Below are 25,573 nucleotides of genomic sequence, written 5' to 3'. Positions count from 1 at the left end.
CGGGCCGTCAATCACCGGCCCCTCCGGCCAATCGGAGCGCGGCGCGGCGCTCGCGGACGGCGGGCCAATGGGAAGGGCGCGGCGCGACGACGGGGGCGGGGCGGCGCGCGGCGCAGTCACATGACCGGGCGTCGCTGGCGGGGGCGGCGGCGGCGCGACCATGGTGAGGGTGAGGGGGCACCGTGTGCGGGGAGCGGCCCGCGGGGTCGGCCCGGGGCACGGCCAGCCTGGGGCACCGCCTGGGCCCCGCGCAGCGCCGTGAGCCTCCCTGCTGAGCCGGCGGCGGGGCAGGCCCGGCGGGTGCGGGGCTGCGGAGGCCGCACGGTCCGGCCCGGGCGGGGCGGAGGGGCGGGCTGGGCACTGGGCCTGGGGCCGGGGCTCGCCCCGCCGCGTTCGGCTCGTGGGGGCGCAGGGGAAGTGGGTGTTTTCATCGGGGTGTTTTTATTGCTACACCGGCGGGCAGAGTTTTGGGCTGTTTTGTCGTGCTGTCCCTGCGATGCACCCGGCGTTGTCTGCCGGTGCTGGGCACGTGTGCCCGGGCTGTCCGCCCTCTAGCCCGCTCTCCTGGCCCCCCATACCTTTCAAAACTGCTGTCGTAGGCTCCCCCAGTGAACTTCTTTTCTTTTCCAGCAGGAAGTGTGGTTTTGCATTGGTGGGCCCAGCTCATTAGTGCTGTTTGGCGCAAATGTTGGTGTTTATTTATTAGGGAGGTAGGGAGGGTGTAGCCAGGTGGGGGTCGGGCTCTTCTGCCAGGCAACCAGTGACAGGACGAGAGGACACAGCCTTAAGATGTCCCAAGGAGGTTTAGGTTGGACGTTGGGAGGAATTTCTTCACAGAAAGGATGATTAAACATTGAAAGGGGCTGCCCAGGGAGCTGGTGGAGTCGCCGTCCCTGTAGGTGTTTAAGGAAGGACTGGACGTGGCACTTGCTGCCATTGGTCTGGTTGACCAGGTGGTTATTGGTTACAGGTTGGACTCGATGATCTCGAAGTCTTTTCCAACCCAGTTGATTCTGTGAGACCTGAAATTTCCACATGGAAATAACGTTTGCTGATAAATGCTTTTCAGTCTTCAATGAGAATAAGGGAATGATCAAGTTTCTTTGTAAAACTCAAGTCTTTAGTGTGTCTTCAGTGTTATTTAATATGCAATAAAATTTTAAGCAGCACTTGCTGTAACCATCATGAGTGTTAATTAATCTAAGTGTGGAGTGTAAACAGTACTAGCAGTATAGACATAGGCAAAAAATAACTGAATAATTTATAAAGAAGAGATTGTGCAGTTCTTAGGCTTTTGGAACAGGCTTTGTTTTAAAAGTGTTATGGATGTTGGTATCAGTTGAATCCTGTATCCTGGGGGTGGTGGTGTGGGCAAACCCTGTAATGCTACTTGAAAGTGGAGTGGTAAATACTGAATTGGGTGATGAGAAATGCTAAATCTATGTAAACAGCAGTCTCTGTCCCCCACATGAATATTTTGTGGTAGTCATTGACTGAGGAATGACACAAGTTTTCTCTGCCTATCATTTCTGTGAGAATTGGCCTGAGACTTGTCTGGTCTCATGGCCTCTTTCTAAGAATAGCTGATATGAGGTGGTTCAGAAAAAAATAAACTTACAGGTGTTAAACTTGGGATAATCACAGGTATTAAATTTGGGATAATCCCCTCTATCAAATTAGGCTCCACTGCGATTTCGTATGGCTAAGCTTGGTTTAAACCTTGAATCTGAATGCTTAAGTTCCTTTAACAAGACTCATTTTAAGAGGGCTCTGGCTGGTTTTGATCATCCCCTGAATAAAAAGTCCATCTTATTAATGTCTTGTGGCTTCCTGTGGCAGTAAGTAGCAGTTTCAACATGTGAAAAATGTTTTCATCTCTCTGGTTTGTCTTTGAGCTCCTGTACTGTGAGATATAATAGAGGGTTTGGAGCCTTTGGTGTTGCAGAGTGATGGTATCAAACACTTATGCTTCTTTTTGTGTGATAATTCTCTCAGTGCCTCCCACAGCAGTGCATTGTGTGCACCCAGGCTTCATCTGCAGGCTGGCACTTGTCCCGATCCACTTCCATGGCTAACCCATCTTCTCTCTTGGGCAGCATTAATTTTAAGTGGCTCAACAGTGATTTATTCATAGATAGTCCTAATAACATCCAGCTGGGAGGAGGAGGCAGGAAAACCTCCTTGGGTAAGTCTCACATGTTGTGGTATCAAACACAAGCATGTGAGCAAACTGAGGTGTCATGTGTGGAATAGGCTGTGTAAGCACATCAGTTACTAAAGAAAAGGACTTCTGGAGATTAGACAAAAATGCACATTAGAATGGAAGCAAAACCTTCTACTCTGTGTTTATACTCTACATCTGCTTAAGATACCTGCTGTCAGAGTATGAGCTGTTTGGTAGCTTGACAAGCTCCCTCCAACTCTGCTCAATGTCAGTACTGCAAGGTACCAGATTTTTGAGTGGAATAAGTCAGCACATGGTCCCAAAATAATAACCAGCTCTAGAGTGTAGCTCAGTGTCAAATATGGAACTAAATATGACTCTTATGAAGTCTTCTCATGGAACTGAGCATTAGAAAATCAGAAAGTTGTACACAATAGGTGTAATATTTGCTGTGCATGTTTCAAGAGTAGTTGCTATCATGAGGAAAGGCACAGGCCAGAATAAAGTTTGCTGCTGCTGTAATACACTTCAGCAATTGTTATCTGCAGGTTGACTTGTATTACCCACTCAGATCAGATGGTTTCAAGCTGTTTGGGTTTAAAAAAAAAAATAAATTGTTTTCCAAAACAGCTTAAGGTTCACTGGCCTTGATTAAAAAACCCCCAAAGAAACAAAACCTGAAAGAAACAACAACAAAAAAAAGCAGACCAAAATCCCTCACCAAAAGCAAGCTTTCCTCACTCCCTCTCCAAAGTCATCTGCTGTGTGTTGTGACTTCCACAACTGTGGTAACTTAAGATAGTGCTATCTTCAAAGCTAGAAAAAGGCTGTCGTCTCTTGTACAGAAACTGATGGTGCAGCTGTGGGAGGTCCCTTTGTCCCTTCTCCACTTGCTTCCTTGTTGCTTCAGAAGAGAAAAGGTTAGGGAACGAGTAAAGCAGAAAACCCTTTACATCAACTCTCCTTTTTTCTTCAGCATTTGTAGTGTATCTGGTGTGGGTAAGGCTCAGGCATTTCTAAAGTCTAAATGGCTGCATAATTGCTATAAATTGCTTGTCTTGTGTTCATGAAGGAGATTATACCTTATTGTTCATGTACAAGGCAGGATATTCTGTGCCTTGATTATGGAGTACTGCTGCTTTTGTCCAGTGTCAAAGTATCTTCCACTTCAAAGGCCTCTGTTCAAGGTTGTTGCTCGTAAATGGGCACGGAACTCCACAGTTGCTTTTTTGATAAAATAACATTTGAAAATACCATCTTGTGTTACTAGGTTACTAATTTAAGTGGAAGATACAGAGCATAAACAACTTTATTCAGCATTGAATCTGACAGAAGAACTGTGTGCTAATTCAGTGTGTGCCCTGCTGGATGTCACTGGAGGGCTTTTGCCATGTTCTTTTCACTTCACTTGCCTTTTGCCAAGAGATCCTCAAACTTCAAGCATGTGTATCAGGATATGTGTGTCTTACTGTGATCTTGTGTATCACTTGATAATAACCAGGTTCAGTTTCAAAATATCTACAGTTCTAAAGCTGAAAGTAGCTTGCTTTCTGAAGTCAAAAGAAAAGGGTAAGCTGATAAATATTCAGACTTTGAAAGGTAAGAAAGTTAGAACTTAAGTGGTGCTGCTGTTAAAATGTCTTCTATTCCTGCAGAAGTAAAGCTGCTATAAACAACACCTCAAGCAACACTACTGCTTCTGTTACACGCTTATGACAGTAGTAGTAGATTATCTCACTGTCTGTGCTGCTGTAAAATGCTCCAGTTGCCTTTTCTTTAGACATGAAGTGCAGTACCCTTGTGGTAAAGACATCTTTGTTTAGACCAATCACCTTCTCAGTCTTCAAATCAGAACAAATACAAATTTAATTTTTGTCCTCTTTCTTAGTTCTCTGTATCTTCAAGAGATACAGAAGAAAAAAGTTAACTTCTTCTGGTAACACGAAAATGCTCCTGTTGATGAATTCAGTCAAGCACTGACTATGGTCCCAGTGCTGAATAGGGTGTGGGACCTGGCTGCTCAAATTGAGAGCAGAAAGGGAAGTACTGCCAGTGTCTTCTGTTAACGCAGACAGAATCTGATGTAAAGCTGACTCTGGTTCATTATAAATGGGAAGGCTCTGAAATTCCAGTTTTTCCCCACCTGCTGCTAAAAGACAATAGTTAAAGTTTTATAAGAAAATAGATACATCTGCTGAGATCATTGTTGGTATCATCTAAAGCATAGTCTCAAAGTTGTAGTAGCATTATGCTGTAACCAGCATGTTTTTCACATCAAAAGTAAGGAAAGCAATGCACATGGAATCAGCCAACACAGCAGATACTGTGCATTTCAGTAAATGCTTTAACTTGGTGTTGCTGTTAAAAAGCCTTCTCTTCATGGCCCCATTTGTAGTGTTGTATGTTGCTGGGGAGTGAAGTAATAGGTGAATGATAAACCATCCATCAGCTGGGCTGGTTTTCCAGCTTATTTGATGTTTTACAGTCTAAACTGCTCTCCCAGCACTATGAACATGTCCCACGAACAACTGGGGCTGGAAGAGCAGGGCTGGTAGCTCTGTAAGCTTAGTGCCCATTAGGGGAAGGGGGCTTTGGAAGCTGTGGTTACTGTTGGCATTGCTGAATTGTTTCTAGCTGTGCTTTAATAGAGATGTGCAGCAGTCAGAGTGTATGGCATCACCTCAGGAGTGATTTATCTTCTCCAAAGCACTGCTGTGGGTTCAGGGGACTGCAGACTGTGACCAATGTTCTGGCACAGACATAATTCAGCAAGTCTGTTACGTGATGTTTCAATATTGATTGTTGCACACAAGTCCCAGCACTGTCATTTGCTGTTCCTTGAAAGTCTGATCTGCCATGGAATAATTAAAGCTTAGCAATTACAGCAAACTTCTGCTGGCAGAACATACTTGTTTCACAGTTTGAGTTTTTCTAAGGGTTTGTAGCTGTTGAATTGCCTGGGAAATAGGGTCATGTAGCCATGGCTGCTGCTTTTGCCTTATGCTTAGATCATTTTTGGAAGACCTGCACTTTGTGTGATTAATTATATATAGAAAGAGCTTTAAGAGGTGCAACCACTCTAATTAGCAGACCTGGCTTTTTCTGTTGACTAAATGGACTTCTTAATCAGTTACTGTGCATAGTTTGAATATTACTGAGGCACATTGAGTCAGAAGTGTTGGTTGGAAGGAATCTTTATCTTGTATGACCTTCTTCAAGCAGGTATGTCGCCAGTGTTGGATCAGATCAGCCTTGGTTTTGTCCAGCTGGGTGATTGAGAAATTTTAAGAGTGGAGTTTCACTGCCTGTTAGGGAGTGATGAAGGCAAGAACAGCATTGCAGGGCACTCTGTGTGGAAGAGGATAGTGGGGAGATACTGTCTGTGACTCTTATTGGGGAGGTTCCAATTGCAGAACAAGAACCCAATTAAATATGGGGAATAACAGGGGTGTGCAATGCTCTATAACCATTAAACCGGTGTTAAACTAAAACTCGTCTATTTTAAAGATGACCTCAATTTTCATCTCAGTCCTCAAAAGATACTTTATGGGGACTCCAAGCGTGGGGCGTGTGGGAGTTGGTACTGAAGACAGAGTTTTTAAAAACATTAGGGCGATGTAATTCATGGCCTGCTAGCTTGTTTCTGAAATGCAGTTAAAAAGAGAGGACCAGGAGCCTTCTGAACACAGTGGATGGAGGAAAAAAGTATAAATAGCTGAGAATTTACTGAAGCTGAAGGCTCAGAGAACCTGCTGTGCAAGTCACTGTGTACTTGGTATTTGTCAAGACTAGAGAAGATGTAGTTGAGACACAACATCAGTGTTTTTATCTCTGACAGTATTTCAGAGAGACCATCTGAAAACAAACTGCAAGACTGGGAGAGGTGGAGATGCTTTAATGAGGTGTTGTGAGCCTGAACCAGAGGTGGATGGTGGTTTTTCCTTGTAAGGAGGAAGGCTGAGAGCGGGTGGGGAGAGCGTTAGGGGCTGCGATCTAAGTAAGTTTGGACATCTTAGTGGATAACTTCAAGATGCTTTTAGAAATTAATCTCATTAATCTGGTAGAAGGAAGGGAACAACTGCAGAAGAAGGTCTGAAGGATTGAGGGGAAATCTATGGCTGTAAGCAATGGATTTATTTAATACTATAAGAAAATGCAGTATGATCCTTGGAAAGTCGAAAGATATTGGAAGTTTCAGTTGAAGGTGTAGAATGGGGTTCTGAGGAGGGGCAAGAGAGTCACTGGGACAGGTAGGAGACATGAAGAGTTGTTGCTTCTCTTCAGTGTTCTCTTGCCTTCTGCAAGTAACTTCTCCCTTCCGGAAAGCATTGAGTGTACTTTATCCTTTGCTTATCTGAATCTCATCCTGAATAGAATTGTGTGGCTCAGACAGCAGTTAATGGAGAACTTGTGACTTGTGAGCACAGGAGAGCATCTGTCCAGTGGCAGTGTATGTGGTCTGGGCATTGCTTTGAAGCTGTGTGGGAAGAAGTTACAGCAGTGCTTCCTCTTGGCATAGTCATCTTTGGGTTCTCCTGGAGCTTTTCCTTGCCAGATACTTGCGCTGGGTTCTTGACCTCTAAATGAGAAGGGACAAGTTGACCCTGCTCTGCCTCCATGGCTTTGTACTCCAAGGAGCAGTGTGCTCACAGGCTACCTGTAACCTGCCCTCGGGTTTTTGCAGAGTACTGAAACTTTCTCCCTTTCTCCCTCAGAGCTATTTCTGACAGCTCTCAGTGGTCACACTGCACTGTCACTTGCACTGCCTTCTAAACTGAAGGAACCTCGTTTTCATCAAGTCGTAAACAGCTTGATAAAAATAATTGAGTTCTGGTTTGTTTTGTTGGTGTGTTTGTTTTTTTTTCCAGCCAACAACACAGCAATCTCCTCAGGATGAACAGGAAAAACTCCTGGATGAAGCCATTCAGGCTGTGAAGGTGCAGTCTTTCCAGATGAAGAGATGCTTGGTAAGAATGGGACTTTAAAATGCAATGAAGCTTCTTGTCTGCTAGTAATAAAACAGTAAATCAATACCAATCTCTAGTGCTGTGAGGAAAATTAACCCTTTGTGCACCTTTGTGGCAGAGGCTTTGCAAATAAATGAGGCAGCTGCTCATTGAGAGTGAGCCTTGAATATTCTTTGAATGTGTCTTCCTGATTTTGCTCCAGTATTTGACAAGATAAATTAAAGGATGGAGCTTTATCATTTGTACTTGTATTTAAGTCAGCCTAAGCTGAGAATAAGCAATAACCAGAAGGTTATTGTTCAAATTCGTTTTATATGGAACTGTATTATGAGACTATTGTGCACCATACTGTTGTTTTTTTTCCACGTAGTCTTTTCTTGGTGTCAGTTCCAGACTGTGAGGCTGCTAATAAATTGCCTGCTGCATAGGATAAATTTTGCAGTCATTAACTGTAGACTGATGTGTGAATTCTTCTGTGACTGGAAAACACCATTGACTGGTGTTATGCTGAGATTTTATCTTGAAACTGTAGCCAATGCAGGCAGATAATGTCATCACACATAGCTTTCTTGGGTTTGAGAAGCCTATTTATATTTGGGGAAACTGCTGAAAGTTGCAATGAAAACTTAACTATTCCCATATATTTTCATGTGGTTAACCAAGCTAGCTTTGTTTGCAGCCAAATGACAGTAGCAAGGGAAGTAACACCTCTTCCAGTTTTGTGCTCTGTGGAATGCTTTTGAAATCTTTGAAATAGCTGCAGCTGAGCTTTTCACTGCTATCAGTGATTGAGTGACAATATAAATATACTAAGTGGATCACACTAGCAATTCATTTTGTTCTCCCTCAAAACCTATTGCTGCTGCTTATGATGGGTTGAACAAGTATTAGATTAGAGGTTAGAGGGAGATTAGAGGTTTGTGTTTGTGTGTGTAATGCCAGGTGATCTATATGCATCAGAAGTGTAAGTTGGATGCAGCCATGAAAAACAGTGGCTTTCAGTAGGGTGTTTTTCATGGCTGAGAAGTAGGGGAAGAAGATGATGGCAGTGTGCATTGCCTGTCTGCTAGAGGTTTCTTACTGAGATCTGAGCAAAGCAGCAGAACAGATTTGGAGGAGAGGAACCCATTCTGTTTTGCTTGCTGGAGAGAACCTGAGAGGTGGGTGGGGATTGCTGCATAAGCAAAATGATTTTAGATTTTTGTACCATGAGTATTATGTATTACTGTAGCTCTGTCTTACCATATGTCTTATCACTTCCAGATGTAATGTTCCACTTAACTAGCATGGGCAGTATAATACAAGCTAGATACTGATTGACTTAATTAGAATTGGTGCTTTCCTGATGTTCACCTAATCTTTGCTTGCTTTTAAAAAAAGATAAAAGTGTAGATTTATAAAATCCTGCAGTTGCCTAGTGTTATTTCTAACAGACTGTTCTCTCTTTCTTCCTCCAAAGGACAAAAACAAGCTCATGGATGCTCTGAAACATGCTTCCAACATGCTTGGGGAGCTGCGGACTTCCATGTTATCTCCAAAGAGCTATTATGAGCTCTGTATCCTTTGAAGAGGAAACTAATAGTTGAAATGTTGAATGGGGAATGAAATGTTCATCTGCTTTTGTTGACACAATGGTATCTTGTCAGTCTCAGGTATTTACTAGCACTTTTCTTTTTGCCCTTCATCATTATCTTAGCTTCTAACGGAGTCAGTGCCTCGATGTATTTACTATGCATACTGTGGTCTCTGAAAAAGGGGAGCCTTTTAAGGAGACTTGGGAATAGAATGTGAATGTATTCAAATACTACTTTCTCCATGTGGGGATGACAGTCTTTTGTAATGCATAGTATGCCATCACTTTAATACTTTGTTTAATCACATTCATTTGCTCAGTTTTGATTTAGTAGCTTAGGGTTTTATTCCCTTTTCTAATATGATAGAAATTATGATTGAAGGTTTGGGGTTAATTTTGCACAATTATCCCAGTAGCAATTACTAGTTCAGAAGTACTGCCTGCTTGGGCATGGTTGTATTTGGTACAACATCTTTCTTCCATGGTGTGAATGAGCAAATTAGTATGAAAATCTGTTCAAGACATCCTAACTTAAAATCCTTAACTATGAGAAAAAGACATGGCAATTTCTGATGAGCTCCACTACTTGGAAGTCTACCTGACAGATGAATTTGCCAAAGGAAGGAAGGTGGCAGACCTTTATGAGCTAGTACAGTATGCAGGAAATATCATTCCAAGACTGTAAGTGTGTGTATGTTACTGTCTGGTTTTGTTTGCTTTTTCTCTTTTAAACTGTTGGATAGTGGTCAGGCTCTGGGTTCAGTGACTGACTCTGCCTTGCTTGACAGCAGGAATTCAGTTTGCAATGGCGAATAATATTTCTGCTATCTTGAGTGGATTACTGTGGGACTTCTGAGATTAGGCTGAGAATGCAGCTGCAGAAGGTCAGTTCTTCCTGCCAGTGTGTTAATTTTGCACATGACCAAGATGGAAGCACTTTAATCTCGGAATAAAGTTGGCTTTTGGGTAAAGAGCTGGTCAGTGAAGGTTAACCAAGTACCACACTCTGATCAGTGAGATTGACTATGTATTTATTAACTACTTCTATTACCTGTTAATGGACTTGTACCTGGGGATCTGGATCTTAGATTCTTAGACACAGTAGATGCCTCACAGCCATCTGCCTCTTACAGGAATAAGTGTGAGAAGGAAGCTGAAGATTTCTGTAACTTTACCCGAATCTGTGTTTCTGAATATATTTTGTTTAATGCCAGAAATTATACTGGAAGTGCCTGGAAGGCTTATCTTTAAATATGTGACCATTGGGCTGCAGAACATGTTCAAGACAGTCTGTCTTGGGACTTGGATTTTGATTGGTACTGAAGTTTTTCATTCCTGACCTTATGTTCATGCCAGGAAGAAGCTTAAGACACACCAGGCTGCATCTTCACGCAGTTTCTGGAGCTTGGCTAATGCCTCCCACAATGTCTTTACCCCTGTGTGTCATGATTAGAGTTGTCTTCCTGCCTGCTTGATGCAGGCTCTAGTTCTCCCTGGAGAACACTTCTGGTACTTTCCTGGAGGTTCTCTGCACATCCATGGTGAGGCAGAGGAGCATGCAGGGAGAGCTGAGGGCTCTAAACCAAATACGTGAAGGTTCTGAGCACTGTATGCTTTTGCACTGAAGGGATGTCCAAATATACTGGAGCACCAGTTCTTTGTTTCTCCCATATTCCTTCTGCTTCTTGCCTAAAACAGAGGTGCTGAAGGAATGAATGCAGGCCTGGGGGGTTCTGAAGGGCTTAATTCCTATCCTGTTGGACTACAGCATGAAAGAGGCTTAGCTGCTTCCCCATCATAGATTACTTACCTGTATGTGCCAGAGCTGTTTTCCAGCTTGGTGGGATGCTGGAAGTATAGACAAGCTGGTCTGGGAGTGTTCAGAACTTTGTGCATGCTGAGCATTTACACATTCAAGGTATCAAGCACTGTAATGAGGTCAAGTGGCTGTTCTGACTTGCTGTGCTCTGTAGCAAAAGAGAACAGAGTTGAAAGCTGACTGAAGATCCAAAACCTTGGGACCTAGATGATATTTTATTGCTTTTTCTGTGGTTTGGTAATCCTGCCAGGATGGAAGAAAGGAACTGTCGCCTTTAAGTGTGATGTTGTTACTTTATGATTTATTGTTTGACTCTGTGCTTTTTGCAGGTATCTCCTGATAACAGTAGGTGTTGTCTATGTCAAGTCATTTCCACAGTCCAGGAAAGATATTTTGAAAGACCTGGTGGAGATGTGCCGTGGAGTACAGCATCCTCTTAGAGGCCTCTTCCTTAGGAACTATCTCCTGCAGTGTACCAGGAATATCTTACCAGATGAAGGCGAGCAAGCAGAGTAAGAAGGATGAGCTATAACTTGGTAGAATTATTGTTGTTAACAGAGAATATTTAAATTTTCTGTATGACTTTCTTCAGATTTGAGAGAAGTAGAAACTTGACAGGTGTTTTGTCCATTAAGAATTCCCTAGCAGAACTAAAGGTTTCATACAAGTGAGGGTATGAACCTTTCTTATGAACCCAGATATCCCACCACACACTTCCTCACCCTCCAGCCTTAAAAGCTCTGTTCACCAGTGGGTGGAAGGATGAATACCTCTGACCAACTTTTCCTGTTCTTAACCTGCTATCAATTGCAGTGAAGAAACCACTGGAGACATCAGTGATTCGATGGATTTTGTGCTGCTGAACTTTGCAGAGATGAACAAACTTTGGGTGCGGATGCAGCACCAGGGCCACAGTCGGGACAGGGAGAAGAGGGAGCGTGAAAGGCAGGAACTGAGAATCCTGGTGGGAACAAACCTGGTTCGCCTCAGCCAGCTGGAAGGTGTCAACGTGGAGCGATATAAGCAGGTGGGATGTCTGTCCATCCTTTCTGACTAACTTTTTCCAAATGAAACTAGTTTGTACTCTCAGATGAGCAGCTGGAAGTGTTATAACTATGCTAAAAGTTCAGTAATCCTGGTACTTCTCAAACTCTTCACCTGAGGCCAAGTTCTGAGTACTAATGAAGGTATACAGTGTGTTGTGAGGCTAAGGACATGATTCATGCATTTTTCCTATAAGATTGTGTGTAACATTGACAATTAGTTTTTAAAACTTTCCTTCTTGACTCCCACTTTATTTGAAGAGTAGGGAGTCGGTTTAAGGGTAGTGTACATATACAGCATTCTGTGGTAAACTTTACAAGTTATGAGGCTATGCTTCCCAAAGCATTAAAGAGAACTGTTATTGCAGCAAATGACAGTGAAGCAAATATATTTAAAAGTCTGTCCCATGTAAGTTCTACCATATAGCTGTTGAAAAGGACTTTGAGTGGTGCTGCTGAGACCCTGAGCAGTGGTAGGTGCCAGCAAAGTTAGTAACACTGACTTACTAAATCAAAGCTTGCATAGTGTATGAAAGGGACAGATGTCTGAGACCAGTAGATTTTTTTTATATGAAGGATGGAACTTCAGAAAAGTAAGACTTTTTGTCAGAAAGCCTTTATGTACAGAATAAGCTGAGAACTGTTAGAAATGCTACTTTGCTTGGATTAAATGCATATGTAAATATAAACTTGGAAAGTAATTGTAAAATCACTGCAACACTTTTTTTCCCTATTCCAGATTGTTCTGCCAGGAATACTGGAGCAGGTTGTGAACTGTAGAGATGCTTTAGCTCAGGAGTACCTCATGGAGTGCATCATACAGGTGAGCTGCTTAAATTCAGTTGCAGTGATGGGATACAGGGACACCTCTATACTTAGTCAGATTCAGGCAGCTTCCTCATGCACTGGAAAACTTCATCGCTGGGACTTTTACACAGGCTTGTCCTGTATTTTTTTACCAGATGGGCAGAGTGGACATGAATCCATTTTGTGCTCCTTCTGTTGCAGAAGCTTGTAAGCATCTGAGTAGCAGTGCCTGAGTTGTAATAGATAGCTGAGCCCTCAAGTTACCCACTTGTCTTACATCTCTTGCTTCATGCATTTACCCAGTCAAGGTCAGCTTCATAGGCCAGACTGTATTTACTGTGTGGCTATCTACTTTACAGTTATTCTGTTGCATTTTACTGCTGTGTGACAATGGGCAAATTCAGTTTATAACTTGATGACTATTGATCTAAAACTTCAGGTTTTCCCAGATGAATTTCACCTCCAAACCCTGAACCCATTTCTCAGAGCCTGTGCTGAGCTGCACCAAAATGTGAATGTGAAAAATATAATTATTGCTTTAATTGACAGGTGAGTGACCGAGGGGGTGGAAGTTGGCTCAAAATTAAGTTTGTGTTGTGCACAAGGAGATGATAATTCTTTTATTATTTGAATGTGTTTTAACTTGTGATATCACTTAACTCCACTGTTTCCACATCTTTCTATCAGCTGTAATTCAAGCTGCGAAGAATATTACTACTCTAGCTTCTGCTTTCTGGACTCTGTTTTTACAGCTTCCAATGAAACCGGCTTTATGGACTGATTAAAACTTGTAAACAGATTTAGCCAGGAAATAGCCCATTTATTATTGACCAGTTTTGTTTCTGAAGTGTCAGCAGTGTTCTGCTTTGACAGCTCTATTGGTCAGAGGTACCTCTTGAAAACGCGAAGATCCCAATGGCTAAGTTGTGTATCAAGGATACTTTACCTTGCAGTTTTGATTAGAGAACATAATGCCTCTTCAGAAAGGAGCTAGTAAGAAATGGAACTACCTTCTTAATTCTTGCAACTAGCATCCTGCCTGTTCTCCCAGAAATGTGTTTCTTCCTGTGGAGGTACTGCTACTGCTTGCAGTGAATTCAAATATAGGGGAGAAATCCTAGAATCATTGGGGTTTGAAAAGACCTTTAAGATCAAACTGAAGTTTTGATTTATATCTTGAAAGGAAGCAACACAGACTATCAGTGACTACCTGCACTTTCTTACTGCAGACAGGAAGTGCACTTGCATGGCTTGTTGAAGCCTCAAAAAAGCCTTTTTTTGGTTTTTTTTTGCATTTGCACACAAACATATGTGCCTTTGTATATCTGGTCCATGTACTAATGTATGGACCTCAGTTACCATGGGGATCTTGGGTCCCACTGGCCTTCAGCAATGGGCAGGGTTACTTTAACTCCTCTGATGCCTGGAGATGGAGTAATTTTACTGAGCATGACTGGTATAACTTAAGATCTTGAATATTTTGCTTACTGGATCTGTAGTTTTTCTCCTGGTTATGTCAAATTTATTTGTTCAAGACTTTGGTTTTATTGGAAAATCTTTTAGTATTTGTGCCAGAGAAGCAGCACAGAGGTGTTCACAGGAGTTCATTGGTTTCCTACACTTTGCTGCCATGGCTGAGAATTTTTGTAATTTTGTCAGCTTTAAAAAAAAAAAAAAAAAGGAAACAGTAAACCCCCAAACCCGAAACAACCCAGATCCCAAGAAGCATTGCCCGTAGCAACCTGATTTTTGAGACTGTCTATCTTGAGCCTACTTTCAAAGAGATCACAGGATCTTCTGCCAGGTTCTTACAGGACAGTGTGGCAATGTCATTTTTGTGAGAAGGATTTTGTTGTGTAGCTTCTTTTGTCATGTCTGCTCTGAGGACTTCCTGTGGAGGTAATGCCAAAGTTTTTCTCTTCTTACTGTTAGAAGCACCAGTAAGTGACTGACTAGCAGTGACCCTGCTGTCCTCCCAGACTTTGCACTGCTGTGGTTTCTTGGGCCACTGAAGGCATCCAGAGCCGCCTCACTTGGCTACAGGGCAAGGGCAGAAAGGTGACAGTGTGATGGTTATCTTTGCAGCATGGCAACTTGTGATTTTGACTGTAATGTTACTGCAAGCGTTGGAGGAAATGAGTGGATCTGTCCTTGGAATCCGTGCACGTAGGGAGGATGTTGCTCTTGTGTTTGGATTGGAGCTGTTAGGAGCAATTGCTCAGTGTTTCAGTGTTAAGATGGGAAGCTGCCCCATGTAGGTAGTACCTGCTGGCATTTCTCATCTTTGTTTCAACTGGTGTGGGATAATTGAATCTCAGCATCACTGACTGCTGAAGAAACTTGTGACAATTTTGTTCTTATTCCTTTGGGGCTTTCCTGCTAAAGGAATCTTTCTGCAAGTAGTCTTGCTGCTTTGGGATCTTTCTTACCTTACTAAACCATTCATGGCTTTTAATTATGCTGCCATCTGCCTGCAACTTGTTCTTACTCTGTAGCATGCTGGCCTTACACTTGGAGCTGTTGCCAAGATAAGCTGCCTTGTCCCTTTGAGAAAAGGCAGTGTTTGCTTCTGATGTTAGGAAGTCTGCTTCTTACCACCCTATGAAATATAAGATAAATTCAATGTCTGTGTTTCCTGGCAGTGAAGTTTTTTGGCACCTCAACCTTTTCTTACTGTTTCTGTTTCAGACCCAAAGTTCATTCAGAATCAAAGTTTAGAAACGCTGTAAGAAATAACTTAAAAATTTTAATTTGCTGCCTTTTCCTAAATATTTTTATAGTTTTTTCTCTAATTCAGAGTAGAATAATCTCAACAATTAGAAAGTCAAGACATGAATATTGAGCTCCTTAAGCAGCAACTTTGGTAAGGTGCTAGCCTTCCTGTAGTGATTCTTCTTACCTTGTATCTCATTTCTGCAGCAGTGGTGGTTGGCATGACTTTGTTCCCTTACAGATAGAGATACCTCTCATCATCTCTTGAATGCTTGCTGGACAGAAATTGCTTGCCTTTTTCCCCTCCTCTACCCCCCAAAAAAAGGTGTTCTTCTCCACTTCAAGTTTACTTTGTATTTTGTTCTTTGACAACAGTAGAAGTCCCAAACATGTCAGTCTGTCTTTAGAGACAAAGCATAGTTAAATCAGTGTATTTCTTCTGTGGCTTTTTTTCCCTCTGGAGGCTGTTTTGTGGTGGATGCTATTGGGTATCTAATTTCAGTAATATCACTGAATGAGTGCAGGATATTTGCTCTTCCATCAACCTGCTCTATACCTCTTTCTCTGCTGGAAAGAACAGAACATTTGCTTTTAGCTGAAGAACATCGATTATGAAATGTCCTTATTGCTCCTTCTTCACCTTGCCTTTTCTGTCAGACTCTTTTCCAGGACTGATAGATACCAGGCTCAGTTGCTCGTAAGGCTTCTGACTTCCATTAATTTCCTTTTTGCTTGTAATAGAGCTTCCAAAAATACCTAAAGGAATTGCTTTTTCTGCCAGTACCTCTTTCTGGTCTGTGTCTGAGGAGTGGAAAAACTGTGCTGACCAAGCTGCTTTCCTTGCTGTGTCACCAGGTTAGCTTTATTTGCACATCGTGAAGATGGACCTGGTATCCCAGCAGATATCAAACTCTTTGACATCTTTTCACAGCAGGTTGCTACTGTTATACAGGTATGCTGGGTATTCTTGCATGCAGTTTGGGGTGGGGTTTTGCCAAGTTACATGCTTTTGTATCAGCTCAGCGCTGTCTTAAATTTCAGTCTCGGCAGGACATGCCCTCAGAGGATGTGGTGTCTTTGCAAGTTTCTCTCATTAATTTGGCCATGAAATGCTACCCAGACCGTGTTGACTATGTTGACAAGGTGTTGGAGACAACTGTGGAAATATTCAATAAACTTAATCTGGAACAGTAAGTAAATGTCTCTTGAGTTCTCTTTGGCATGGCAGTTAATAACCTAAAATCTGGACTTGTGCATTGCACCACATTTGGTGAGATAGCAGAGACATGCTTTGGATGTGTTAGATGACTGTCTACAGCTTGGCCCAAAAGCAGTAATGATAAACTGCTGACTAACTGCTCACCTGTGCATAAATCCCACTGTGCAGCTGTACAGCTACACAATGTGCATGCTAAGCTGTGTGTAGTCATTATCCAGGCATCCCTTACAGCAGTCTACAGCTAGATTTGCAGCCACAGTCTGCTTCTGCTGTCAGCAACTTAAAACATGTATTTTTCCACTGTATGTCCCAAAGAACAAGATAAGACTTGTTTTGATACTTTTATTTCCTTTCTCCCTAGCAGCAAGTTGCTTAGTTGTTGTGGGATGCCTCAGAATTGGTATTCTGAGGCAGGCTTTAAATCTGTCTACATATGTGAACTATGGATTAATTGGTTTTTTTGCATATATTTTCTTTTAGTATTGCAACAAGCAGTGCTGTTTCAAAGGAGCTGACTAGACTTTTGAAAATTCCTGTTGATACTTACAACAATATCCTGACAGTTCTGAAGCTAAAACATTTTCACCCACTCTTTGAATACTTTGATTATGAGTCCAGGAAGAGCATGAGTTGTTACGTGCTTAGCAATGTATTGGATTATAACACAGAAATTGTGTCCCAAGAACAGGTATGACATAAGTTTACTTGAAATTCTAGGTATTTAAAATAGCATTTGAACACCTGAAAACACATACTAAGTGACTTCATGCAGGGCATGCTTTGTTTCCCAGACTTCGTGCCTGTGTGCTCCTACCTCCCTATCTGGGCACAGGCTTTATCCCTCTTGATAATTCCTCCTCATGTTCTTAAATGTCTTTACACATCTTACCTAACCTCACCCTAGAGACTATTTCTGGTCTTACCCAACCTCAACCTAGGCACTACTGCTATTAGGTTTGAACAGAGACCCTGAATCCCTTTAAAACTAGGCCTACTACATAAAGAGGGTTGGATAGTACTTTTGGAATCTGAATTTCCTCTGCACTGCTGTGCTGTCCCATCCCACTTGTGCCAAGAGGGACCCTTCTTCAGGGACTAAGGCACCTATGTCTAAAGCATCAGCACTATGAATGGCTGTAAACATGTTCCCAGTTGCTGTCAACTTATGCTTGTAGACTACTCTGCTTTAAACAGAGCTTCTCTTGCCTTTAACAGGTTGATGCTATCATGAACTTGGTATCCACACTGATCCAGGACCAACCAGATCAGCCTGCTGAAGATCCTGACCCTGAGGACTTTGCTGATGAGCAGAGCCTTGTGGGAAGATTTATTCACCTCCTGCGCTCCGATGACCCTGACCAGCAGTACCTGGTATGGCATTGGGGGTGCTGAGTGTCTGTGCTCTCACTGTCACTTCTTGCATTGACTGTCCAAGGCTCAGGGGAAGCTGGGAGCTGGGGCATCACTGCTCTGGCACTACAAACTCAGTAACTAACAACTGTGTGTGACACCTTCAATGGTAGCATGATATGTTTATTTGGAGAAAGCAGGTGAGGACTTAAGCATTTGCTGATTTAAAGTTTTCATCCCATGACTGGGCAACCATCTCTATTAGTTTGTGGAACTCTTGATGTTCTGACAACTCCAGATGACCATCTATCTGAAAGTCAGCAAGTGGAATTTGGAGTATTGTGCCATTTCCATTCTTTTGGTATCAAAATACACAAAAAAGTCCTCAGAAAATACACCTTAATATGTTTGGCCTCAGGAATTTTAATTTCTGTAAGTACATGGTCTTCAGACAGCATGTAGTGTGCTGCTGCTTGGTTACAGGTGTGCTGAAGTTGAACTCTGCTACAGATGGCAGCAGTTAGTTGGCTTAGTCTGAGTCAGGTCTGAGTAGGGGCTACAGTGAAGTTACAGTTTGTTTGCCTGAAATACAATGGGCTGATTCTCATCTGAAGTTGCAGCAACATCACACTGTATAAACAGTGAGAACAGAAAAACAGAATAAAGTAGGAGCTATGTATAACACTACTGGCATTCATTTAACTTGGCTTTACAATCTGGTATAAAAAATTTGTGCTTGAAATGTTGAGATTTGCTGAAACTCGTGTAATAGGGAGAAGCATGGCTTTAAGGTACGTATAAGAATTGGAGACAGTTGTTTCAGGACCTGCTGGTCATTGGCTGCATTATTTCTCTATACTGCTGGAGTAAGGCAGGAAGGTCAACCAGGTCCTCTTTAGTTTCAAGAGCTGTATGGGTTGATTACAGCTGGCAAATACCATATTCGTGTAGGAAGGGCCAGGATACCTCTGTGTTTTTTTTGTTTTGTTTTGTTTTGAGGAGTTGGGTTGGGTTTGTGTGGATTTTTGTTTTTGTTTTTTTTTTTTTGCTAATAGAGAGCAAAGCTTCCCTCAAAGGAATGGTGGCACTATGGGAGTTGATGTATTTTAAATGCCATCAGAGGACTTGTCAGATTATCTTTTGGGCAGAATTCTATAAGGTACTTAACACTTTGTGGTAAAAATGCTGAATAGCTCCTTCATGAGCATCACGGGTGCTTGTATCAAATTCTTCTACCGTACTGGAGCAGCAGGAAAATGTCCAAGCCTATGGACTTTTCACAGCTCTTTCACAGTATCTCACATTAAACTCTGCATTTGGTATAGAAGAGATAAGAAATGAAACTTCAAACACCTTAGTCAAAGTGTATTAGCCAAAGTGGCTAATACAGTGTATAATGGGTGATTACAGATTCTTATCTATTCATGTTATTTACATGAATTCTGTATCTAGTCTAAAAATATATGTGGGGTTGGACACTGAACTTCACTTGCAGTGCTTGTTTCAAGGTGGTAATGGGACTGCTGTGACCAGAAAGCAAGGTCATACCTGGCTGTAGTGTCTTTGTTCTGACACTTAAGCAACAACAAAAAAAAAACCCTGCCCTGTAACTGATCTCCAGTAGAAATTTTCTTTAGTTTGGTTTTAGAACTTCTAGTGTAAAATACAGCATGTCTGAATTTTGTCCCCTTTGAAAAGCAGTCAGGTTATTAGAAATTACTACTGTGATGTTTACCTTGTGTGGAACAGATTGATTGATTTCTGATACTTGGAGTTCTTGCTGTTCTGGAGAATTCTGGTTATGAGACTACATGACTAATTACATCAATAGATGGAAATATTCTCAAAATAAAGGGAAGGGGAGAACCTAACAGTACAAACAGGTAGAGTTCCTTCGCCTGTTTCCTCCTCCAAAGGCTTGGCACACAGGCACTAAGGCAGAAAAGCATCACATTTATGAAGTCTGTGCAGCTTGTGCCCAAAACTAAAAATGGCAGTGAAAGGAGCTGTCATTAATGAGCACAATGAAAAACTAAACAAGGGGGGAAATGGCAAAAGTTGCATGTGTGTCGACCAGAATGTGGCACTACAGTTTTAGTTTAATGAAATTTGTTTTCTTTCTTTTACTTTTCTCACAGGTGCTGTAAGAAGGAATGGTCCTTTTTGCAGCTTCCTTTGAGTTGAGGACAGAATTTATTGATGTTGTTATTAAATGCAAGCTCAGGCAACTTCCACCTGGCTGCACAATCCAAAACAGATCTGCAGTTAATACAGTGCAGCAAGTGTTGCCTAACACTTATTGAGCAGCTCTAGGGAAAGTTCAGGCTGATACCACATAAAAAGCTACAGAGACAGCACAAATTTAATTCCAGTAAAGCAACTTTAACTTAAATTCAAGTCCGCCCAAAATACTGTAATTTATCTGCTGATAACACCATGTCTTTCCATAGAGATTAAGTTACAGATGCAAATAACACACCTCTCTCAAGAATTCTCTAAGCTTACAGTGCTTCTGCTTTAGATCCTAAACACTGCCCGGAAGCACTTTGGTGCAGGTGGGAACCAGCGTATTCGTTTTACACTGCCCCCCTTGGTTTTTGCTGCATACCAGCTTGCTTTTCGCTACAAAGAGAACTCCAAAGTGGTAAGTTGACCTCTTGGCTTCTCTGGTATGCTTGCTTTTTCTGGACTTTGTTAAAAGTGCATCTTGTCTGGCTTCAGTATGCTAACCCTTGATGCAGAATGCTAGTTGGTTGTTTGGGGTTTTTTTGCTCAAGGCAGATTTTTGCTTGAGGTTTGAATGCTTTCTAATCTAGTGATTTTTGTCAAGTCATATTAAATTACTTTGGCACTTGAGAAATGGTGAAGCAGAAATGGGCTAGTTTCGTTTATTCATGAGGGTGACTGATTATGTGCTTTTGCTGGAGACCAGACAAGTGATGGCAACAACTGATTTCAATGTGGATATTGAAATTCATCAAGTTCTAAATTGTAGCTACACTATTTTAATGTTTCTAAAAACAAGTGCTTTTTTATAGGTTAACTTACACAGTAGTTGCAAAACTGCACACTAAATGTGTGATCCACTAAATGGCTGATCCATTTGGCCCTTTAATGCTTTCTGATGGAGATAGTAAGCTTATATATGTATTTCCCTTATTGTGGGGAAATAAGTTTAATTGCTGTTTGTTAAAGTGCTCTTCAAAATGAGGTTTTAATATTCTCTCCCACTTCTGATTGCTCCAGACTGAACAGAATTTTTCTGTTTCACTAATTAGGCTTTTGCTCAATTATGTTCTAAGCATAGCTGTTGTAGCTGCAATTCAGTGTAGGCTTCTGAAGAAGGTTTCTATGAGCTGGTAGGAAAAATGGGTGTGAAATTTTTGTGAATTAAAGAAATACTTTGTGAAGACCCACTGAGGTCAACACAGTACTGCTGGGGCACTCATTACTGCTTCAGTAAATAAGTGATTGGAGTGGCATCAGAGGGCAGCAGGCTGGAGCACTTAACAGATCTTAGTACAATTCAGGTTCTCTTTTCCTATAGCAATACTCTTGTTCAAGCTTTTACTTGTTTTTCTGCTGTAGGATGACAAATGGGAAAAGAAGTGCCAGAAGATCTTCTCGTTTGCTCATCAGACCATCAGTGCTCTGATCAAAGCAGAGCTGGCAGAGCTGCCCCTCCGCCTCTTCCTGCAGGGAGCACTGGCTGCGGGAGAGATTGGCTTTGAGAATCACGAAACTGTGGCCTATGAATTCATGTCCCAGGTGAGTGTCCAGCTATTGCAGTTGGTCTCATGTACTACCTTTTAATTTGACTGGGATAGGTTTCCTGAACACTGAACCATCCAGTGTGATTAAAACACTTGAAATGATGGAAGATTAATGCTACTGGGTAGAAAATCCTCATCTTCCTTCTTGCTTCCCAGGCTGCTGTGGGATTAAGCTCCATTGCTACTGGTTTGAGTACTCAGTCTGACAACATGTGGTATGTTGCAATGCTGCCTCCTACTCGAGTAGTTGGTTCACTGGAGGAGTGTAGCTTTCTCAACATAAAATGCTCCTTCACTGCTTCTGCCTCCCAGCTCCTGTTATCCAGCTGGTTTTGCCCTGACCACGCTCTTAGGAAGTTCTCTAAAATTTGCAGTGTTCACAACTGCTATGCTGGGCTTTGCTAATTAAAATCCTTGTATTGAAACCTATTATAAACTACTCTGAAAATCCATGTGAACTTGTTCCTTGGTCTTAAGCCTTACTTGTTGCAAAAACCTTCCCCTCCTCCCCATCAGATAAAGAACCAATGTATTTCATGTTATCCACGTTGTAAGCTTTGTCCTTATCTTTCCTCTAATACTGCTACTAATGCATGTTTTTTAAATGGAATTGCTGATAAACTCGGCCTTTGCTCACAGCCTTGGATCAGTTGCCGTTGTAGCTCCATTCTGAAGATGAGAGCAGCATGACAAAAGTGTACTTTGTATTAGAGATACGGTTCAAGGTTTTAGTCTTGTCTGTTCTCTAAAGATTCTTCATCCATGTGGCAGCAGTGCAAGTGCTTTTCTTGCCTACTCTGTCATCACTGACCTACCACTCAACCTCTGCTCTGCTGTTTGTGTGTTTCAAAGAACCAAATACTCTTCAAGAATTATTTCTGCTGCTGAAGTTCTGTGTCTGAACAGGTGCTTGAAATGAGGAAAACCCCATTTTTAGAATATATGTGGGATGTCATTTTTTTTTCCTGTGACTACTTGAATAGTATTTCTTGCAAGACTTATTTCTGGTCTGTGGATTTAACTTGATTTTAACATTCTAAATGAAAGATCTTTTTTCCTGCCTGAAGCTTTGAACAAGTGTAAAACTGGACAGTTTCCTGCTGTGCCACTAGCAGGTGTGATTTTTTTTCCTGATGTGTTCTGATTGAGTCTTACTTTCTCCCTTGACTAGGCCTTCTCTCTCTATGAAGATGAAATCAGTGACTCAAAAGCACAGCTGGCTGCAATCACCTTGATAATTGGGACATTTGAGAGGATGAAGTGCTTCAGTGAGGAGAACCACGAGCCTTTGAGGACTCAGTGTGCACTGGCAGCCTCTAAACTCCTGAAAAAGCCAGACCAGTGCAGGGCTGTGAGCACTTGTGCCCATCTGTTTTGGTCTGGCCGAAATACTGACAAGAATGGAGAGGAGGTAAGAACAAAGTGACAACAGTGTAGCACATCCTACCTCGGTAACTGCTCTGCCTTTCTTCTGAAGACACTTCTAAAGTAGTTATATCAGTGATATAGATTTGGTTGGAATATATGCTCATATATGAAGTTTTTAAATCTCAGTGCAGTGTGAACTGTGTAAGTACCAAAAGGGAGAAAATTCTAATTTAAGGGTGGAAGTACCAGGCAAGCTTTTGAGTGTCAGCTGGTTTAAGACAGGCTCCATTTTGCATGTGTGTATTACAGTAGCTGTGCTTGCATGTGAACTACTAAACTTCCAAATTAAAGATACAAATTGTTGAAGGTAAAGGTAAAAAAAAAAGTGCTGTTGTTCTTCAGGGCTTGTCACATAAGCTGTTGTCATTATAAAGAGCAGTGTTTGAAACATGTTTCTCAAAGTATGCCTTATGGTACATGTTACAAAATTGAGTTAATTGATCTCATAATTGAAGGCTCTCAACAACTGTTCATGTTACTGTCTGATTTTAAAAAAAGTCTAATACTGGTGGCAGTCAGGCAAGGACAGCTTTCAGTGACAGCTTGCTCTGCACAGTTTGTGTAGTTTTGTGTTTCTGTGGCAGACCCCTAGGAGATGCCATATGTTGCCAAGGGAAGAGATAGTGGAGCTTCTTAAAGTTCTTTTATTTCTCCTAACTTGGACTCTTCCTTCTAGCTTCACGGAGGAAAAAGAGTGATGGAATGCCTAAAGAAGGCTCTGAAGATAGCAAATCAGTGCATGGACCCTTCTCTCCAGGTCCAGCTCTTCATAGAAATTCTGAATAGATATATCTATTTTTATGAAAAGGAAAATGAGGCGGTGAGTAGACATCCGTTCTCTTTTAAACAACATTTCTTTAAGCTCTTTATTCACACTTCTGCCCCAAATTATGTCTCTTCAGCTTGCCCTGTAATCTCTCACGAGAGGCACAAGTTCTGGTGATTAAAAAACAGGGTAGTCAATTCTTGATATGCAAGTAAAACTGTGGATTAAACTTCATTCTTCTTACATGGGGGGAAAATGCCAAATGTTTGGAATTTAGTTATGAACTTAAATATTGTGAGACTTGGATACCTGAAATGTTTATTATATCAAAACTTGCTGGGACTTAGATGAGATGCTTAGATGACATTACCATATTGACTGTACAAAAACAATTAAGAGTGCATAGACAGTCTGATTATGTGCATCATTTGTTTACAGCTTTCTAAATTTGCATTGAATACATTGGAAAGAAATGCTGTGGTAGCAGTTACAAAGCTATCAGGATAAATATTTAAGTTCTTTACATTTGCTTGGATGGGAGAACTTCCACAAAACTGAAATTGGAAGGGTTCTGTGAGGAGCAAGAGAAGGCAGCCCCCAAGAGTTTGTCTGCATACAGTCTTACCAATATTTTGAAGAACTGTCCCATACAAATAGTTCAGAGACAAGTCTCTTAAAACTACTGTCTATGCACTTGTACACAGGTGATGTTGATGACTCCTGTTCTGTGTTCTGTAGGTGACAATTCAGGTTTTGAATCAGCTTATACAGAAGATCAGAGAAGATCTCCCAAACCTTGAGTCTACTGAAGAAACAGAACAAATTAACAAACACTTTCACAACACACTGGAGCACTTGCGTCTGAGGAGGGAATCACCAGAATCTGAGGGGCCAATTTATGAAGGTCTTGTTCTTTAGGTAGACACTCACTGTACCTGTTTTCATTTACATACTGTATGTTTTTTTTGGTTTTTTTTAAGATAGATTCCTAGGTTGTGCCTTTCAGAAATGTCAAGTTAAGTTAACATTCATGTGTTCAGTCTGGCACTTCAAACACTCGTGTTGAGTACTCTAACAAATTTGAAAGGTTGGACCAGCAACTACAGGTTTCATCAGTTAGCATGGCTGAAACTTCCTTTGAAATCCATGTGACATGGTAGGGCTCTTTGGTTCTGATTTCTCTTCTGTCTGTTCACTGTTGCTTCTGTAGCACTAGAGCTCTAAACTGGCAGTGACTGTCATCTGAAACTGTGTCCGATCCTTACAGAGCATCAGATTTTTGGGATTATTGTATGTCAAATTCTGCTTGTGCTTTCCTTTTAATGCAAGTTAAGACTAAGTGTAATATTTTTCCCTAAAAGCTAGAATATATTAATGCATGTTTGGAGAGTTTTAAAGTACCATGTTCAAAAACAGAAGTTATATTTTGCATATTAAGGCTCTGTGACATTCAGCGAGGGCCAGTACTGTGCACAGGGCATATTTATCAAGATAATTTTGTTCCAAATAGTATAAAAAATAGAGAAATTGCAATCTATATAGATATGTATAACCTTCATTACTGTAAATTTAGGGGAAAATGCATTACACAAGTTTATTCAGTATCATGATTTTGCACCAGTGGAACAATAAAGTTGCTATTAACACCTGTTGTTTCATGTCTCTTCGGAGCCCACTGTTGAACCCAAAGCTAATGTTGAACCTTTTGATAAGAGTGAAAGAACTTCTGCTTTGTAGGGACAGAAGAATGAAGGCAAGTTAACCAGGACAAGCTGGGAGGCTGCTGGCACTTCTAATTAGAAGTTTATCATTCAGACCAGTAGTTTTCCAAGTGATGCTGTGCTGATGTGTGCTCGTGTTTCAGAGTGCTTTTATGACATACCTTGAGGGATAAAGAATCCTCCTGGATTCTGTGCTAGAGAGATAAGTGGCAATTAAACTACAGTGCTGTA

General features: G+C 41.5%; 1 protein-coding gene across 2 annotated transcripts; it reads left to right on the top strand.

Annotated features, from left to right (window-relative positions):
- Positions 1–115: 115 nt before the first annotated feature.
- Positions 116–25,273, top strand: VPS35 (VPS35 retromer complex component). Of its 2 annotated transcripts, none has more exons than XM_027729542.2 (17): positions 116–163; positions 7,033–7,131; positions 8,591–8,687; positions 9,262–9,385; positions 10,853–11,035; positions 11,337–11,550; positions 12,306–12,389; positions 12,813–12,922; positions 15,941–16,037; positions 16,127–16,275; positions 16,785–16,992; positions 17,520–17,675; positions 20,176–20,298; positions 21,243–21,422; positions 22,599–22,838; positions 23,532–23,675; positions 24,360–25,273. In XM_027729542.2, the coding sequence occupies exons 1-17, from the start codon at positions 161–163 to the stop codon at positions 24,537–24,539; spliced, it is 2,391 nt and encodes a 796-aa protein (XP_027585343.1). In that variant the 5' UTR covers positions 116–160; the 3' UTR covers positions 24,540–25,273. The 2 variants fall into 2 exon arrangements, with proteins under 2 accessions (XP_027585343.1, XP_027585342.1); XM_027729541.2 differs by having other exon boundaries at positions 149–169.
- The last annotated feature ends 300 nt before the right edge of the window (positions 25,274–25,573 follow it).

Source organism: Pipra filicauda, unplaced genomic scaffold (genome assembly GCF_003945595.2).
Source record: "Pipra filicauda isolate LSUMZ 115617 unplaced genomic scaffold, ASM394559v2 scaffold189_size1545977_pilon, whole genome shotgun sequence".
Taxonomy (NCBI): Eukaryota; Metazoa; Chordata; class Aves; order Passeriformes; family Pipridae; genus Pipra; species Pipra filicauda.
The sequence above is the reverse complement of the archived record's forward strand: the minus strand, read 5'-3'. Positions and strand labels throughout refer to the sequence as shown.

What these genes read in the sequence shown, in the direction of transcription:
- VPS35 (XM_027729541.2), top strand. An exon ending in ATTATTGCTTTAATTGACAG is followed by an intron (nt 12,923 to 15,940) that starts GTGAGTGACCGA and finishes CTGTGTCACCAG; the next exon opens with GTTAGCTTTATTTGCACATC. An exon ending in ACCCTGACCAGCAGTACCTG is followed by an intron (nt 17,676 to 20,175) that starts GTATGGCATTGG and finishes CTTCTGCTTTAG; the next exon opens with ATCCTAAACACTGCCCGGAA.